Raw genomic sequence first — 19,590 nt, 5'->3', positions numbered from 1 at the left:
GAACCGTTGGATGTTTTCAGTTTCAACCGTCCAATACATGTCCACTAATCCAAATAGTCAGATGATCAAATAAACTTAATGTTTTGTTCTTGTTACATCTAGCATGTGTACTATAATTTTGAATGTTAATTTGAATACTTGTATGTCACGTGTGCAACAATTTCTAATTAATTTTTTAGTGCATGTGTATCATCCATCACAATCTGCCAGAGTATCAAAGTTTTATCATTCCACGGTGTGTAAAACACAGGAGCTCTGTGGGCTCAATAATATCATATATCTAAAATCCACCCCGTCCATCAGGTGAAAAAACTTATATTAACTATACAGTAAAAAATATCCATATAGAAAGCTTATATTTGCCACACTTATGGGGAAAAAATTTAATTGTACTGTAAATAAGTTCACAGGACTGTGGCCCACCTTATTTTTGTATCAGGATAGATTTTCATATATTGTCCTTCATCGTTTATTAGACACAGCTGATGAACTGGTTTGATGAAGGATACGCACCATGATGGCCCCAGACTCAAACCTACTGTTCGAGTCTAATCCCCATTTCTTCCTGTGGCGTAGCCCACGTTAGTTGTATATCATACTGATTTTTTTTCCCAGGGAAAATCATTGAGTAAACCACCTGATGGACGGAGTGGATGTGACACAGACAATTGCCTGTGCCCTGCGAACAGGAAGTTCGTGTTTGCGGAAGCTATGATGTCCGTCCATCAGTTTCGACATCTCAGTTTAGGATACAAATCCGAAAATGAGGAAAATCCAAATCTCAAGTGGGCCACACGACAGTTAACGGTGGGACTGGAAATTCCCACCGTTAAAGGCTTCCGAGGCCCACCATATGATGTTTTTATGACATCCAAACCGTTCCTAACGTTATTACCATTGCATTAACCTAATCCAAGCCTTCTGTAACCTCGTGAAGGTTTCAAAGGTGGGAGTTCAATCATCACTGTTTTTCTTGGTGTGGCCCACTCGAGTGTTTGATCCTTAAGAAAGTATCAATGGTGATCGTTTAATCTCCACCGTGACTCGCGCGCTTTTCTTTAACCTACTTGATCTTCTTACACGGTGGGTCCCACAGAACTTTTGGATACGTGGCTCCTGGACTGCAGTAAATTTGCACCATGAGTTCGTTGATGTGACAGAAAACTTTGATACTCTGGCAGGGCGTGATTGCTGATACACGAGCACCCAGTTTAGATTAATCATGAAACAGAAGTTCCATTAGGATTGGTGGACGGCTAAAAATGAAAATATCCCTTGGTCCCATTTCAACAAACAAGTGTTCGCGGATAAGAAGAAGTCACGATTGTTCAACCAACCTGACTTTTGGTCCGTGACTCAACTGCACTAAGTTCCGCCATTTAATCCGTTCAACTGGAGTTAATGTATTCCACGTGTGCAATTTCTGAGTACCCGTGTATCAAGCGTTATCCGTTGCCTGAGTATCATTACAACTCCGCTACGAGCGTTGGACGTTTGCTCAGTTTTTGAACCGTCCATGTTTTATGTAATCTGTGGCCCACATGATGAAATAAACTGATATGATTTTATGTAAACAGGATGAAAACGGTTGGGCCAGCATGATGAACGGGCCGGATCTCAGATCACGTCTTGAATTGGAACGTGGGGAGAGAGTGGTATTTGAGATCCTACTCTCGCGAGTGGCCACACGAGATTGTGACGCTCCATGACCATGCTACTGCGAAATGCGATTCTTACTCGGTGTGTCCTTACGACGTGTCCCATCCGTGATGCGGCCCATCGGTTCAACGGTTGAGATCAGTGAGGATCCGAGGATACCGTACGTACATATGGTCGTGTCAAGGGTACAGGAAATGTAAGTTCACTCGCGCTATTGTACTCGCACGAGCAACACATGTCAATGAGGTGCACGTGTGAGATATCAATGCCGTTCAATATGTGAGCCCCACTATATCTTTTCTGTCTCAAAAACAGGTCGATCTGATCACAGATGGGCCACGTTTTTACAAAACAGTGTAAACCAAACCTTGAGTTTTCATGACCGTTCATTTGTTTCATCGACTTGTGGCCTGGCTAACATGATGGAATCGGCCTGATATTTGAGGATAACGAATCTATGCAGAAGGGATCGCCTGATGAACGGTTCTGATCCTGCATCCGTGTGACTCACCGAAACACGCGAAGCGAAAGGACCAAAGATTACATTCGCTCGAGTGCGCGTAGCTATCATCGTTTTGGAAAGAAAAACTTTGATACTCTGGCAGAGTGTGACCAATGATAAGCAGGCACTTAAAATTTTGTTAAAAACTGCGTAAATGGAATGTAAGTAATTAAAATTAAATGGTCCAAATCATGGGTTTTATCTTAGATGTATAACGAACCAAAAACTATGCTAAATTTGATTTTCTGTAGGATTAGTGGACACCTATTAGACGGTTAATAATAAAGAAATCCAATGGCAGTCAGAGGTTAGGATTGTTAAAAATATCTGATCTCGGGACTTAGAGAAAGTAGGTTCAACGGCTTAGTCTGTTTGGATTGATTGAAGATATGCCATATTTACAATTTCTGAGTGCCTGCATATCAAGCGTCATACTCTGCCAGAGTGTCAAATAACCCCCGCTTTTTTGAACGGGAGCGATTTAGGTGCGGCCTAGGTCACACCTAAGACAGTGTGGCCCTTAACGTAGAGCCCATCATGATGTATGTATTCCATATCCATATGTCCATCCGTTTCTAAATATTATATTAGGAAATGGGCCCAAAAATTACGGATTAAATTCTTAGGTGGACCACGTTATAGGAAACAGTATTGATTGAACGATCCACCATTAAAAATTCCATAGGCCTAGCTTAATGTTTCCATAATTTTTATTTTCCATCCAACCTATTAATAAGGTCAAAAAAAATATGGATGAGGTAAAAAAAACTAAATATAAGCTTGATCGAAAATTTTGTGGTCCACAAGAAGTTTTTAATGGTCATTCACCACTGTCACCCATGATATTTTCCACACGAGGTTTTGATCTCCTTAAATCTTGGATTCCTGCAATAAAATAATCTGGATAAACGGATGGACCACGTGGATATAGAATATCTACATCAAGGTAGGCCCCACTGTAAGGACTGCACCGTCTTGGGTACAGTCGGGGCCGCACCTAATCCGCATCCTTTTTTGAACACCCGAATAACCATGCAGCCAATCACGTGCACGCTCGAGTAGCAAATCATGCGGCGCGGATCCTCACGTACGCTTGAATAGAAGGGATCCGCAGTTTGAGATGTTCCACGATACTCGAGGCATTTGACTTTGGACACGTGCCCGTGCTTAATCAAGACCGTTGCTCTGTTAATATCCACTGTGGATAGACCAAGCCCCGAGACTCAACCACAAAAGAAGATCCTAGCCACCCATATTTAGACAATTTCTTCAGTTGAATGTAGATCTTGTTCTATTTCTCTTCCCAACCGTCTATTCGGAGGCCTCAAATCGAGTGGTCACATTTATTTCATCAACCAGATTTCAAATCTATATTCTATAGACGGTAAGTTGGGCGCAACAGTCCAACGGTCTGGATTACCTTCCATGGGCACCACCTATCAGATTATCGCTCCAGTGTCATTTGTGAGTATTCATGTGCCGTATCTTAGGTGCGAATACAGTCAGAATTAATGAATTATTTGATACTCTGGCAGAGCGGAATGATTGATGCACAGGCATTCAGAACTGTACGCTCATCACAAACAAACTCAAATCAACCCGTCCAAATTGCAGGAAACCACTATAATTAGGTCTTCATTCAAAATTCTACTTGATTAAACGGTCCTGATCTCTGACTACTAGGCTCTTTTTTGTTAAAATCAACCATCAAATGTTTTTAATTTCAACAGCATTAAATGTCAAACGATCAGCCAGTTATCAAATCAAATCATTTTGATCTTCACTTCACAAGCAATCAAATTGGGACCCACAATTTTGGATGGCTTATTTTTAGTTACGCTTATACCAATTGTGCGCGCATGCGTATCAATCACCACTACCAGCCAGAGTATCAAAGATTTTCTCGTAATGTTTTTTTAAGGAAGAAATGCATGTGACAGTAAGGACTTCAGTTGTTTGAATCTTGACTTTCGTCATTTGGATTTCTGAATTAAAATCTTTCCAGAAGGAGGAGTTGTGTATACTCGGGCTGCCTATGACACTTGATAGGCAGGCACTTAGAAATGGTACACGTGGCATAAATGAACTAAATTACACCGACTAGTTTGTAGAATCCAGTATAACTACGTTACATTCTAAAAACCAGACTGGTTGAACAATCAAACCACTGATTCATCGACACTTTTTTTTAGTAAGGCTATTATATATTTTTCATTTTTAACCGTCCAATAATTATTTACCAATCTAGTAGTTGAATACCAAAAAAAAGAAGTAACTTTTCGTTCACGATTTATCTAAACTGATACACATTTTTTGGACGGTTTAGATTGAGTTTACTTGTATGCCACGTGTGCAAGTTCTCATTGCCCCAGTCCTTCTAGTTGAATCTGACACTTGGGTGGTCCATTCGCTCAATCCAAACCGTCCATTAAGTCCAGAACCCATTTAATAGGATATCAAAAAAACTACTGCTGGGATTATCAATCCTTCTTTGATTTGGCCTTATTTTCCACAGCCATCTATTTTCAAAGCCATTGATGGGATAGAAAGTGATTCTTTGGAATAGTAAGCAATCCATGCCACCCTAACAAATAGATAGATCAAATTATTAACTGGCCTACTTTTTCGTCAATTATCTAGATTGGTATATGTTTTCACAGCATCTTATGAAATGTGGGTTGTCTAACCTAATGAATGGTCTAGATCAATGGATTGGGCTGTCTAAGTGTCCCAATTAGGAAGGTTATTAACTTTTAGGGGATGTTAATGAAATGTTTGTCCCTGGTTAATGTTTTAAACAAAAATCCTCAAAAATGGTTATTTTTTAATCTTATAATAGCTGTTTTTATAAGCACTTTGACATCTCTCTTTCCTTCTCTTAAATACACAACTAGAATTGTACTTGACCTTAGCTAGCTTGAAAAGCTTGCTCAGCTTGGTTTGATCTAACTTGGTTTGACTCCTTGAACAATGACTCAAGTCAAGCTAAGGTTTTCATGACTTAGCTCGTTTGAAAACGAGCCAATGTCAAATAGAGTGGAGCTCAGCTTGGCTTGAAGGTCAAGTCCAAGCTCGGCTCAGCTCAAATCTCGAGTCTAAGATTAGCTTACTAGAGTTTGGCTCAAATTTAATTTTAAATTTATGTGTGTGTGTGTTAAAAAAAAAAAAAAAACCAAAGCAACTTGCCCATCCCTTTCTTTCCATTTCTCATTTACAAGCCTTACCCTCCCCCGTCCTGCTTGTCTGAGCTCCCCTCTCTCCCTCTCTCTCTCTCTCTCTCTCTCATTGTCCATTTCCCAGCCTGACTTGGCCAAGTTGCCTAGCCTGACTCGGCCAAGTTGCTTAGCTTGACCTATCTGACTTGGAACTTGCCCTTTCAAAGTTCGTTCTCCTTTTTATCAACTCAATAGCAAGGTATACTTCTAATATTTGATTTTTTCTTTTCTTTTCTTTTTGATTTATTTAATTGTTTGAAAATAGAAAAACTTCAAATCCTAAAATTGATATTTTAGATTTTTATTTGCAAATTGAAAGGTTTGGGGATTGAGTTGGGTCAGGTTGGGACTGGGTCAGGCTGAGTTATGGTTGAGTTAGGTCGGGTTGGAATTGGGTTGGGGCTGGAAAAAAAGGAGAGAGAGACAAAGGTCGGCTTGACTAGAACAATCAAGCTGAGTTGAACTAGTGTTTTGAGCTCGAAGATTGAGCTAGGCCAAGCTAAACTGGTGTTTTGAGCTCAAAGATCGAGCCAAGCCGAGTTCGAGCTGACATAATCATGGGAATGAGCTGAGCCAAGCCGAGCAAGGTAGAACTCGGCTCGATGTACAGCTCTATACACAACGGGGGGGGGGGGATTTGAGTCTGCTTAAGGCCTATGCTAGCATGGGCCTAGCACGACAGGCTTAAGCCCAAGTCAAAAAAAGAAAAGGTTAGATTTAGGCATAGCTACGCTTGGCCCAAAAATGGCTAAAATATCCATTTACGACCTAAACATTCCTAATCTATCGGTCTGATTGAATAGGCCTAAAATGAAAAACAAATTTAATGGTCTATATTTAAGATGCATGAGCATGAATTGCTTAATGGAATATTAGAATGACATTTATAGGATATAAGTTGTACATAAGCCAAGTTAGGCTGAGCTAGGCTACGCTGGGTTGAACTTAAGCCAGCTCAAAAAGTTGATCGTGCCATGTATATGAGGCCGGGGCCTGGCATGTGGACTAAACTAATAAGTCCAAACACGGACTAGGTTCTTCCCTACTTGTACTGACATCAGTACAAAGCATGACATGGTGTGGCATGTGGACTAAACTAATAAGTCCAAACACGTACTAGGTTCTCCCCTACTTGTACTGACATCAGTACAAAGCATGACATGGTGTGGCATGTGGACTAAACTAATAAGTCCAAACACGGACAAGGTTCTACCCTACTTGTACTGACATCAGTACAAAGCATGACCTGGTGTGATTTGACAAGACAACAAGCCGTTGCCAAAGAAGACTTTAGTCAACTAAATAACTTTCAAACATACTTTGCATAGGCTCCATCTCATGTAGACGAACCTTGAATTGAATCAAATCCGACCATGTCCTACCTATACCCACATCAGTATGGGCACAGGCAGTGGCAGTACCCAATCGACATCCATAAGTTCATGCCCGGTCAAGAGCTAAAGGGAGTCCATGAAAATTATGTAAATCAAACTCAAACCATTTAAATGATGGGCTTCACTTTAGATTATAAACGAAATACATGAGAAATATGCAACTCAAATTAAAATGTCCAAATAATGGGCCCCACTTTAGGTGGATAAGAAACCATCGTGATACAGTGAAATCATATTTTGGCTGTCTGATTGGTGGATGCCTGAGAGCCGGAACCTTTTTAATATTTAATTTCAATTCTAAAAGAGTACATTACTTCTCAAACGAAGTTCAAAATTGTTACATATTAACATTTGGGTTTGCCAAACAGGGTTAAAAATTTGTATACAACTAATCTATTATTGTTAGCTCGGCTCTTTTTCATAACTATAACCAAAAAATATTTTCATCCAAACAGCCCCATAAGAGTTCTGTGAGCTCAGGTGCATCTCTCATTATTTAATAGGAAACCTGCACTTCAGCTGTAAGGCAGTAATTTTTTTCTACCCAACACAAGGAGTTTCTACAATTCACAACCACTACACGGTGGCAATTCACCCACTGACCTGCACCCCACATGTACATGAATCAATACCGTTCAACCCGTTGGCCCTATTTTGGATGGGTGATATCCTGAAAATCAGATTGATCAAATAATCTTAACATCCAATATTGATACTGTCCATCTAGTGGGCACTAAATTGAAGGTTCAAAAAGAAATGAGAGGTAAAAATTTAGATGGTTAGGAGCTCTATATAGTACATGGTCCATCCAAAATATGCAGCCGCGATCTAGATGAGTCTCGTGCAACTCAACTGAGTTGACTCATACTGGGTAATAACCATGGTTCAGACGAAGCTATATGTGTAGTCCAGCTCCAGCTTGAAAATGTGGCCAATTTATGCAAATGGGTTGAGCTTAGGTTGAATGCTACCAGAACCGACCCATCATACAGATTATCAATTGGCTGGACCAGATGACTCAACCCCAACCAGCCCAAAACCGGAAACAAACTAACAGATCATAAGCATGGACACATTGATATGAAGTATTTTTTGAAGTGAATGGGATCGGGTAGTAGTGAAACCGAGCCGACTCGGATGAGTCGTGCCTCGTCCAGAGTCTTAAAAACATGCTTCCAACCATGTTGTAGAAAGAAAACTTGGCCAAACATCACACTACATCCTCCACCACCATAATAATAAATGATAACTCATCAGAGACAACTGTTACAAAATGTAATCTGGGGAAAGTTTGTTTTTTGGAAGGATTTCAATTTTCAATGACAGACAGACGATGGGCAGAAAGAGAAACAAACACCCATTCTGGTCTTCCCTGACACCAACCGCGATAAATATTTGCGGGCAACATGGCATTATAAACTCACCAAAATGGCAGGGTGAGGGCTTGCTTGGGGCAGGTGATACCTGTATCAATCCAAATCCAGAAACTCCATCCTCTTTCTCATTGAGCCTTTCAGATCTGTTGCATCCTTCTCGGCTTTTTGTGCCTGCAAATAGAGAAGTAGATGATCACATCGGTGTGAGTAATCCTCAAAACAAGATGCAGCCATTCATCAAGTGGGAAATGCAATGTATCTGCACTGGCCCAAATATCGAGCTGGTTAACTCATCAGGAGGGCCATGGATGCACCCAAAAAAAGGGACAGATGGAGTGGTGGGGCCCACCTAGTGGCAGCAATGATGCCCCATGTGTCCCACTGGGGAATGACATGTGGCATGACATTCACCCCTCTGGAGTTTTGAGGCATAAGCCACGTGCTACATGCTACTTCTAGATTTTCAAGTGATATAATAAGAAAAATAGGGCAAAGAGTAACTATAAAGAAAATAAATAGCAACGGAACCGATTTAATACAGTTGCTTATATTATTTTACTAAAATCATTGAAAAAACATAACTAATTTTTAGTGAAAACCAAAAAATAAAAATAAAAATAAAAATAAAAAATGTAACAAATCATTGAAAACATTAAGGGTCTGTTTGGACTGGGGATCCTGCATAATCGGATTTTAAGCCTAATCCCGATTTTGGGCCACACAGGATTTGCTGCACTTAATAAGTCTAATCCCGATTTTGGCCAGGCAGGATTTGCTGCACTTAAGCAGGGTTATTCTCCACAAAAATGCAATTAACGGTATGTTTGGTTTTTCAGAAACTTTCTTTATTGCATTTATACAGAGGAAAGGATCAATTTATTGCATTGAATCCTCCACACATGAGCTTTTCTAAGTGCACGCGTGTGCAATAAAGTTCATGTACATGCCACGCATGTGCCAGCATGGCACATAGATGCGAGATCCAATCCATACATCAGGTTGGTCTGAACTTATACATGTTTTCCCAAAAATACATCTGGTCCACTCAGCAAGTAGGGCCCAATATTGGAAACAGGTGGATGGGTTTGAAAACTTCAGCCAAGTTTTTCAGAGCCACACATTTGCTTTTCACACACACAGAGGCAAACACATTCTTGATGACTTACAGTTTAACTGAAGTGACAGCCCTTGATAGAGTGGAATGGCAGAACAGGATTCATGTAGCCGACCCCAATTAATTGGGATAAGGCTTAGATGATGATAATGATAACATACATAAACATATACATGTGTGTGTTCTCAAATGCATTGAAATATCATTGCAGTGCTATGGCACTGTTTGAAAAGCAGCACAAATAGCAATTGTAAATGGTATTTTGTTTGAGAAGCACAGAAAGCCCATCCCGCAGTGAGAAGAATGGAGGATGCCAAACAAGCCTGGAATAAAAAGTGAAATCAATGCAGCAACAAGAGCACAATGGCTGTTCTGCTCAGTGCAGATATAGTAATTCCCAAATGCAGCATCAGGCATGGTTTGGAAAGCACGCTTGAATGCAATTGCACCCTCTTTAAAAAGGGGCAATTTTTAAGTTGAAAAGGGCACTTTTTGGGAACGTGCTCAAAAGTGTTGTTCCCGGTGCAAAATGGAGAAAATCCGTCTACAAGGCCCAAAATAGCAAGTGAAATCTTCTAATAGAGAAACAAGCAAGATGACCATTCTGCTCAATGCAAATATATTAATATATCCAAACACAACCTTAAATATAAACTTCATGTGAGAGGTTTTCCTTGGGTTTTAATGCATCAATTTGGTTCATGGAACTGATAAAAATGCATGCACGTATCCAAGGTCACCTGGATCGCAGGTCACTCCTGTACAAGGTTTGAAATCAGTGTGTTATGTAATGTATCGCCTACCACTAGAGCTGTACACGAGTCGAACCGAGTCGAGCTTGGCACGGCTCGGCTCCACTCGGCCAGCAGCTAACCCTAGCTCGAACTCAGGTCGGCTCGGTCTTCGAGCCTAACTGGCCAGCTCGGCTCAGTTTGGTCAGCAACTCGGGCCAGTTAGAGCCGAATTCAAGCCAGTGAGACATTTTCTCAAACACATATAATGCATCTTTAATCTCTCACAAAATGCAAAAAAGTAACAACACCTCACAGGTATCTCATCAAACACTCAGCAAGGAGCATAAAAAGCAAGATATGAGGGCAGTTGTATAGTGTAAAGTTTTTTTTATATATATAGTGATTTGTTTCGTATCCATTCCTTTCTCACCACCAGCCGATTTTGCGGAGAATGTACCCATCCGAAACAACACTTCGTTGAGTCATTTCATCAAACACCTGGTGAGCAGCATCAAGATAAAAATAACCGAGTCACCGATCCGATTCGATCCAAGTCGATTCAAGTTGAGGTTCGAGCCAAGTTGAGTTGAGTTCAGGCAAGCTCGAACTCGGCTGGAAATTTTTTCGAGCTCCAAAAACCAAGCTCAACTCGGTCCGAATCCAATTTCGAGCCAAGGCGAGTCGAGTCGAGCAAGCTGACGGAGCTAACTCAACTCATGTACAGCTCTACCTACCACCAACACCACTATGCCTCACCTTGTATCAGCCCATATGAGACTGTTTGAGGCTGATATGGGGCGGATTCATCTGTATCGGTCATGGAAGATACCGGTACATAGTGGGCAATCAGTACCACTTTCAGATAATACTTTAAATTTTGCTCCTGTATGTGTTATGGGAAAGGGTACATTTTTTTATTTTTTATTTTAACACACGCACCCCCACACACTCACGCCGCAGTGGGATTTCACCACCTATGGATACTCGAACCCTTGACCGGGTGTGGAAACTCCCAAGAGTCTACCACCCGTGCAGGGTTGCTGTGCGGATTCACTCCAGTCCAATACATATACTATGTCCAATATAGTTTCATATTTGAATTAACATTAAGTTGTATTTGAAATGATGAACATAATTATTGAAGGGTACTCAGGCTGTGTGTGATGCTTGATACTCAGGCACTCAGAAATTGTATGTGTGGCATACATCAACTCAGGTTAAACCAACTATATTGTGTAACCCACTGTTGGTAAGCCAAATTCTCAAGATCAGATTGCTTAACAAATTCTAACCTCTGATTCGTGGAAACTTGTTTCTGGAAATAGGACCACTGGATTTTTCATTTTAACTGTCCAATAAATGTCCAATATCATAGGAAAGTAAATTAAGTGTAATTTTTGGATTACGGTACACCAAACCTGGAACCCATGATTTGGACAGTTTCGTTTGAATTAATTGTATCCCAAGTATGCAATTTCTAAGTAAGTTTTAAGTGCCTGTGAAACATCCATCACACCGCCACATTATCAAACCTTTTCCCATTTTAAAGATGCGGCATAAATAGTATTGTATGACATGCATGCTATTGCATAAATCAAAGTAATAAATATCTACATTCTAAATATAAGTTTACATTACAACTTAATCAACACTAGGAGTCTAGAGCCATAATTTCATATCGGTAACAGTGGCAATTTGTATCTCAAATGACCCATAATCCAGATTGCATGATTCAAAACAAAAAATGTAGTGTGTTGGCGATATTGATGCATCTACAAGAAGGCTGCCACTGGAAGTTCTATATTTGCATTGAGAAGAATGGATGTTGGCTGAAATGGCTATTGTGATCAATTCGGCTCTTGGCCGCATAGAGCTCACTTGCCACTTGAAGCCAGTTTGAAATACTTTCTCCATTATACTAAGTGTGGAATGAAGTTTCCGGCTAGTTAGATGAAGCCGGTAGAGAGTGTAGTGTAGGTAAGTCAACCAGGGTTCAATTACTGGTAGTGTTACCTTTCAAAAAATACAAAAAGTTTCTGCACTAAACGAACAAACCCAATTTCAAAACAGGCTTGTCTTCCATGCATCTAGGACAGAAAGGCAATTGCACCTTACTACAAATGAATATTAATCTCGTTTATAACTTGAATCATGGATGAATCATGAGAGTCGCAGAGTAGAATTGTGAAGCTATGTTATGGATTAGGAGCAAACTCGAGTGATGCCGTGGTACCACACACATGTGGGGCCCACGTGATGTACTAAGTCCTTCCAACCTGTACATCATATGTGTCACTTCATATCAACTCCATGTGCCAAAAAACAGCCTAATCCAATACTTAAGCAGGCCACACAAAACAGGGGACAATGTGAGAGGGGACAACCACCCTTGATTTACACGGGCCCACCTACATTTGGAACAGGCTAATTTTTTGCCCGACCCTTAATCTAGATCAGATAAGGGTCTGAATGTCCTGGATTGCATATATACTTCGGTGGGCCCTCCGTGCAAATCAAGGGTGGGTGCCTTCCAACTTGTTACATGCGGTGCACCCAATTGATTCATAGATCAACCTGATTTTAGGGTGCTGGGGTAATTTGCACTGACACATATGATGGACAGGTTGGATTTTATACATGCATTAGATGGACCCACATCTACTTGGTAATAGTATTGTCCGAATCACATGATTAACAATATAAATCGCACGATTTATATGGTATTGTATGGGCATGATTCAAATCATATAACCAAATAGAAAATCTTAAATAATTGTATGATTATCATACGAATTGTATCGATTCATATGATTATCAAATCAAATCATAGGATAATCATAGAATTGCATAGAAGGCCCTCCCCTATGTTTATTCCTTTTTTCTCATTTTTTTTCTCTTTTTACCCTTTTAAAGGTTTTACCATTGTACACATGATATGTATATTGTAAGCATGTTCTCAATTGATAATATCATAATATGCGATTACTTCTCATGGTGTATATTGATAGGAAATTGATTGTTGACAAGTTTTTTTATTTTTTATTTTTTGTGATATTATTTGTATTTTTCAGATTTTCTTTTATTGTTTTAATAAATAACAGATCTTATGATTTATGATACCGTTTGCGATTAAATACGATTTGACCCCTATTATGATATGCAATATGATAACAATTTTGACAACATTGCCCGATACCACCATAGCATATGGTGTTACAGGTACCAATGGAGCGTGTGCTCCTACGGATTATATCCATCCCACCCATCCAAACCTTCACATGCACCACCTCTAGGATGCATGCAAGGAAAGCAACTTTTTCAGCAATCCAAGCAGACCAACATGCACACAGATGCATGCATGAACATGCAGGTAGATGCTCATAACAATCATAAAAGTACTGATGATGGTGCCTACCCTTTTTATCTCTGCTGCTGAAACACGAGTCATATGCGCTGGAAGCTCCTCCCTTTCCAGGTCCTGTCAATTAAAAACTGCTTTTAAGTAAATAATTAGCAAAATTAAAAAGGAGGGTTGCCAATTCCACACCAATGCAGATCCCAGCCCCTCTACCAGCAGCACATGTGCTAAATGATGTGTGGAATGTTTGAGCAGTCCATCTGGTGGGCCAACTGCATGCATGCCCTGGCCAGGTAATCAAAGCTGATCCCTGATCATGCAGGCGATGGTGTACCAAACAAATGTACAGATGAAAAACTCAGGGCCCATTTGGACTCACTTCCACAAAAGGGGGCTTCAAGCCTACTTTTTTCAGTCAACTCAATGATCAAGCTCGCATTTTAGCACTTATTTTGTCTAGCCAGATGGTGAAACGGGAGTTTGCAAAGTGAATCCAAATGCAGAGAAAAAAAAAACCCAGTTTGGCTCAAAAGGGGGTTTACACCTCAAATGCCCCTTTTGAGGGTGCATCCATATGGGCCCTAAGCCATTTCTTTGCCATTGTTTCATACACCGAGGCCCATCTGACAGTTTGCACACTCATGACTTTTAGGCCTGGGCATCCCCACAGAGGCCCAATGCATGGGACCTAGTATGTACCACAAATGCCAGCTTGGTACATTCAGAGTCATGTAGAGGGCGGAATCTACACGTGTTCTGAAATTATAAAATCTCATTAAAAAGGTAACAGATGCATTTGTTAATACCAGCTCGCCAATTAGGACAACGTTCTCCCCACGAATAACATATAAACCAAGGGGAATATCACAATACAGATCTCCAACGATCACTCGCTCGCAGGCACCTTCAAGAACGGCATTTGCTGCAGAAAGGAAAGGAGATTCCATGACTTTGTTACCATACAAGAGAAAAGCAAAGACAACAAACTCAAGAACCGATGAGAAAAGATATCACTACCAAATTGATCGAAGGAACGAAGAACCCCCAAAAGCTTTCTCCCATCTCGTAACAAAACGAGAAGCTTCTCTGCATAACGAATGGAAACATATCAGTTTAAAAAGCCGTAAATTAGCATGACACCAACTTTCAAACCTACATCCTTTTGAACAGGTGGTGCATCTGGAACTGATCCTCAGTTAAAATATAACTTGATAAGGCGGATAACTACATACATGTGGCACAATGTTGTCAAAATCGTTACTGTATCACAAATCAGAATAGGGGTTGAATCATATCAATTTGCAAATCCTATATTAAATCATAAGATTTTTTTATTTTCTTAAAAAAATCTGAAAACTACAAATAAAAAAATAAAAAAATCATCAATCTTCCTTTCCCCTTCAATATGCACAAAGTAATACCATATCATGATAGTGCTAAAGGACTCTTGCCTTTCCTTCTTTCTTTCGTTCTTTCTTCTTCTTCTTTTTGTGTTTTAAGAAATTTACCTTAAAAAGCATACAAGAATACTTTAATAACTTATGTTCTTTTAACCTTTCTTGGGTGTAGAATCATGTTGGAAAAGGCGGCATTTGATTCTATAGACGGATGAAGAAAGATATTTTGATTTCTAACCATCATCAATACACTAAATATACGTCAACATGATCACAATCATCCATAAAAATATTCCCAAGTCATGGAACAATTTGGTGTCTTGACCATTTAAGTAAGAAATCATTTTTTTTTAAAAAAAGCTATAAAATAAAATAATTGCCTTTTCTAAACTATTATTAAAACCCACAACAATTTAAAAACATAAAATGAAAGCCAAGTAAAGCTTAAAATAGAAAAAAGCAAGTATAATTTGAATCATAAATCAGGCTTTGAATTGTATAATGTAGGATTCATCCAAAAAGGGATTCAAGATGATATTTAAATAGTTTTGCTTAAGATCTGACTCAGATCGTAAATTGTAGGAATTTGACAAGTATGCATGTGCGATACATGAATAGGTAATCCAAACCATTGATCCGATGGGCCCCACCATTGATGGGGGAAGATCAAGGTGTTCCAGAACAGTAATGGTGGCTGTAACGACCACCACCGTTACCGTTATGATACGGGCCGTAATGCCCGTTACGGCCCCTATATCGGCCGTTACGGCTCTTTTTTATTTTTTGAAAAAATTGTTACAGGACCGTTACAAATTGTTACAGAGCCTTTATGGCCTGATTTTTTTTATTTTTTATTTGTTATGGCCGTTTCAACCCCGTAACACGTAACGATTATGACCGTTACCGTTAAGTAATGGCCGTTACAGTTGTTACATAACCGATTATTTTGAATACCTTGGGGAAGACCCAAATATCCCGTGGACTAGAAGACTCTAACCCTTAGGCCACTGATGGAAGAATAAGGGCCTTCCAACTTATAGAATTTTGGCAACTCAGCATCCTCTATGAGTTACATCAGATCTATAGCTGGATCACCAACCCATGGGCCCCCAATGAATGCAATCTTGCACTTCAGCAAACTATACCTATGGAATCTTGCACCTCGGCAAACTTTACCTGTGGAATCTTCCACCCTAGCAAACTATGGTTTTGGTGAGGATTGGTACCGTTGGAAAAGTTAAGAAACACAGATTCCGAATCAAGAGATTTCAGTTACCATTATACTAGCAAGTTCTATATAAAGCAAAAGTATCTTCCACTGCATGATCTTAAAAACAAGCCTACCATATTCTAACATCCTATGCAGTTCATAAGGTCATATACACCTTTTCCATTTTCTATAATGGAAGTTCTCAAAAGGAGACAAACGCTACAAGGTAAGACGCAAGAGGAGCAAGGCCACTACCTTGCTACTAATGGACTCATACATCTCGCTAGCTTCTCTTAAGATTAACCAAAAGGAAACATTAGAATCTTCCACTAAGTCCAAAACTTCATCAATGATGGAAGAGATCTTCAAAGCACCTGGCCACCATCATCAAAACCAACATAGCGAGGGTCAGTCATGGACAAAGAAAAAGGCCGAATGGCCTCTAGATAGAGATCTTGCTTCTATTCCGTTAGGTTTTTTTATGGAAATTGAGTTCAAGAAGGCTATACTAATCTCATCCCTTTCATTTCTAATAACACTACTGATACCTGAATCACCCTGTGTTACCACTTGAATTTCCATTGGAACTGATTTCATGGCACCCACTGGAGGTGCAGCTCAAACAGGTTGGATCAGGTTATGGGTCAACCAAAGCCTGAGCGGACCTCGAGAGGACCCAACCCAATCTGAATTCCAAGCCCAAGGTGCCTGACCCTAACCCAACACGAATTCCTCCATATTCACTCCTAAACCAACCCAACAAAACCCGACCCAACTCAACCCAACCCACATACATATGATTCTTCCCTAACCTAACCCACCCCTATACATCCCAAAGGAATTTAGAAAGTGGTTGGAAACAACTCTATACATAGTGCAATATGTAAATAGATGCGGAGGTGGGGCGGCTGGGCCCACGTCCAGCTTACAACCATAATGAATTGATAAGTTAAAAGGAGAGTCCATGAATTCCTTTGCCATCTGCACATATCAGATCAAGCTCATGACTCGCAAGGATCCTAGAGGGGATCTGATCTAAGGAGGGGGCCTCTACACACTCATATGCAAGACAGCAGTTCTGATCAATAAGCACAGTCTAGCAACAATGTAGCCATGCATTAGAGAACTATAAAAGATGGTCAAAACCCAAATGACAAAACTACCCTTCGAAACTAGTTTATAAATAACAACCGAGCGATAATCAAAGCATAAAAGCCATTACTCCATTAATAGCAATCACCCAGACATGCCAAATAAACAAATCCACGATAACTGACTTTAACCAATCCTTAATCATCGGAAGCAGTTAGTTAAAATATCATAGATGGCCTGAATCAATTTCTAATGGAAAGAGCATAATCCCATGTAACCAATTATCTCATCAAAACCCTGGCAGTGCTGGCTTGCACTACCAAAACCCCACACGAATACACTTAAAATAGCAATTATAAATACCCAACATCAAATCTAATAGAAAGTAGTGCAATTCAACAGTTCTGATAATCTCATTGCCCCCACGGCACATATCAGCAAAATCCAAAAGATAAAGTGGTGTGTTTGTAAATATGTAAAAACCAAATTGTAATAAATAAAAACAGCAAAAGCTTGGAGTGGCTATCTGATTGATCCCCACATACACATTAGCAGGTTGAAAATTATGACAACAGCTCTATGTAAAAGAACAGTACAACCTACGAAATGTACAACTCTGAACCGAGGAAAATCAAGTATTCCATTCAACCAGCAACCGTACAGGCGGGCCCACCTTCATGTGATCCAGTTCTTCTAGCGGGACCCATCATGAATGGGTCACGAATAAAAAATTCTCGCCCTTCATAAAACCTTCCCAAGATGATTGAAGAGCGTCTCTTCTTGAATGGGGACCATTGGCCATACCATCCATTTGCATGCCCAAAATTGGAAGGATAAGATCTTTGAACAACAGATATCACATGAACAATCTGGAGTGACCAAGAGGCGGGCAGGCCCCACTTGCAAGAGGCAATCAAGCATACACTATGAACACTCAGAATTGAAATTCCAATAGAGAACCACAAAACCGCGTGTCCCTGATTTCTGAATCGCCACAACCATGGCACACGTTGTCATTTATCAAACCCACACAGGAACAACTACAACACCTCCAAAAAAAAAACCCCAGAAACAAAATTCTACTAGGAATTGCACGGCACAGATTATCCCATTCCTGCCCACGGTGCACATTAGCAAAAACCCACAAAAATTATCACTCCAACACATCAAAATTCATTAAAAATACTATCAAGAATACGACAGAGAAAGAGAGAGAGTACAACAATCAAGCAGACATAACAAACACCAAATCTCCAATTCAACTAAAAAAAACAGAACAGCCTTAAACTGCACCCCCACGGCACACGTTAGAAAAACCCACGAAAATACGATCACAGCATTTCCAGATACTCCCAAAACACATTCCAGAATACACCAAAAAATACAAAAATACAATCAGAGAGAGAGAGAGAGTATATACTATCAAGATAGCTGGCAAGAGACGTAGAGAGAAAGATATCTTCCGCTCCCGCCCACGACATCGATCCCGCTTTCCGGTCCTTCAAAAATCGCCGAAAAATCGTCCGACACCGTTACAAATGGCATTGGCTGCCCCTATAAAAAGGGGAGAAGAGGGAAAAACAAAAACCCTAATTCCAATCAAAACCCCTGATTTGGAAGGAGTGGAGGTGTCAGAGGTAGGGGCAATTTGGGCCGAAAGAAAGAAAAAAGATGGAATCTTTTTCAGTTAAGAAGGAACGTTTTTTCCCTTCCTACGTTTGGATCGGCGCCTGCAATTTCTTCTGAAAGATATCGCCTTTTCTCTTCTCTTCACTCAATCTCATCTTCCCATCGCTCGAGAGAGAGAGAGACGGGGGTTTGACCCGAGGCCCGGGAATGAGGTGGAAAGGCTCGTGTGGAGGGTGTAAAAGCGGCTGCACGTGTCGCTACTATGTGACCTCACCATGATGTATGTGTTTTATCCACACCGTCCATACATTTTTTCATCTCAATTTAGGATATGTGTCCAAAAAATGAGACATATCAAAACCTGAGGTGGACCACACCAAGGAAACAGTGGTGATTGAAAACCCACCATTAAAAACTTCTTGGGGCCCACGAATATTTTGGATCAAGCTCATATTTGTGTTTTCCCTTCATTCAAGTCTTTGTGACCTAATTAACGGTTTGGATGAAAAATAAACTTTACAGTGGGACCAGGAAGTTTTTAATGATAGGCGTTTGGTCACCACTCTTTTCCTATGGTTTGGTCCATCCAGATTGAGATCTGTCTCATTTTTTGGCTCAAACCGTAAGATAATTATCCAAAATGGATGAACGGCGTGGATAAAACAAACGCATCATCGCGAGGACTACGGAGCACCGTACAGTAGCCAAGTGGCTATCCTGGTCTACTTGTCGGGTACCTAAATCTGAAATCGGACTGCGTACTGAGTTACTCAATACGCTCTCATCGTACTGAGTAAACTCAATTGGGCCCACTTTAAATGTATGTGGTCTATCCACACCGTTCATCCGTTTGTTCATCTAATTTAAGGGGTTGAGCCCAAAATTGAATCATATCCAAAGATCAATTGGA

At 40.2% G+C, this 19,590-nt stretch overlaps 1 protein-coding gene across 1 annotated transcript; it reads right to left on the bottom strand.

The window, feature by feature from the left end:
* Positions 1-7,969: 7,969 nt before the first annotated feature.
* Positions 7,970-18,878, bottom strand: LOC131228232 (sm-like protein LSM1B). Its single transcript, XM_058224122.1, has 5 exons — positions 18,472-18,878; positions 14,370-14,438; positions 14,159-14,274; positions 13,410-13,472; positions 7,970-8,317 (listed from the first exon to the last, which is right to left on the bottom strand). Exons 1-5 carry the CDS (start codon positions 18,530-18,532, stop codon positions 8,240-8,242), a joined length of 387 nt encoding a protein of 128 aa, XP_058080105.1. The 5' UTR covers positions 18,533-18,878; the 3' UTR covers positions 7,970-8,239.
* Positions 18,879-19,590: the final 712 nt, after the last annotated feature.

This window comes from Magnolia sinica, chromosome 15 (assembly GCF_029962835.1).
Source record: "Magnolia sinica isolate HGM2019 chromosome 15, MsV1, whole genome shotgun sequence".
Lineage (NCBI taxonomy): Eukaryota > Viridiplantae > Streptophyta > Magnoliopsida > Magnoliales > Magnoliaceae > Magnolia > Magnolia sinica.
The sequence above is the reverse complement of the archived record's forward strand: the minus strand, read 5'-3'. Positions and strand labels throughout refer to the sequence as shown.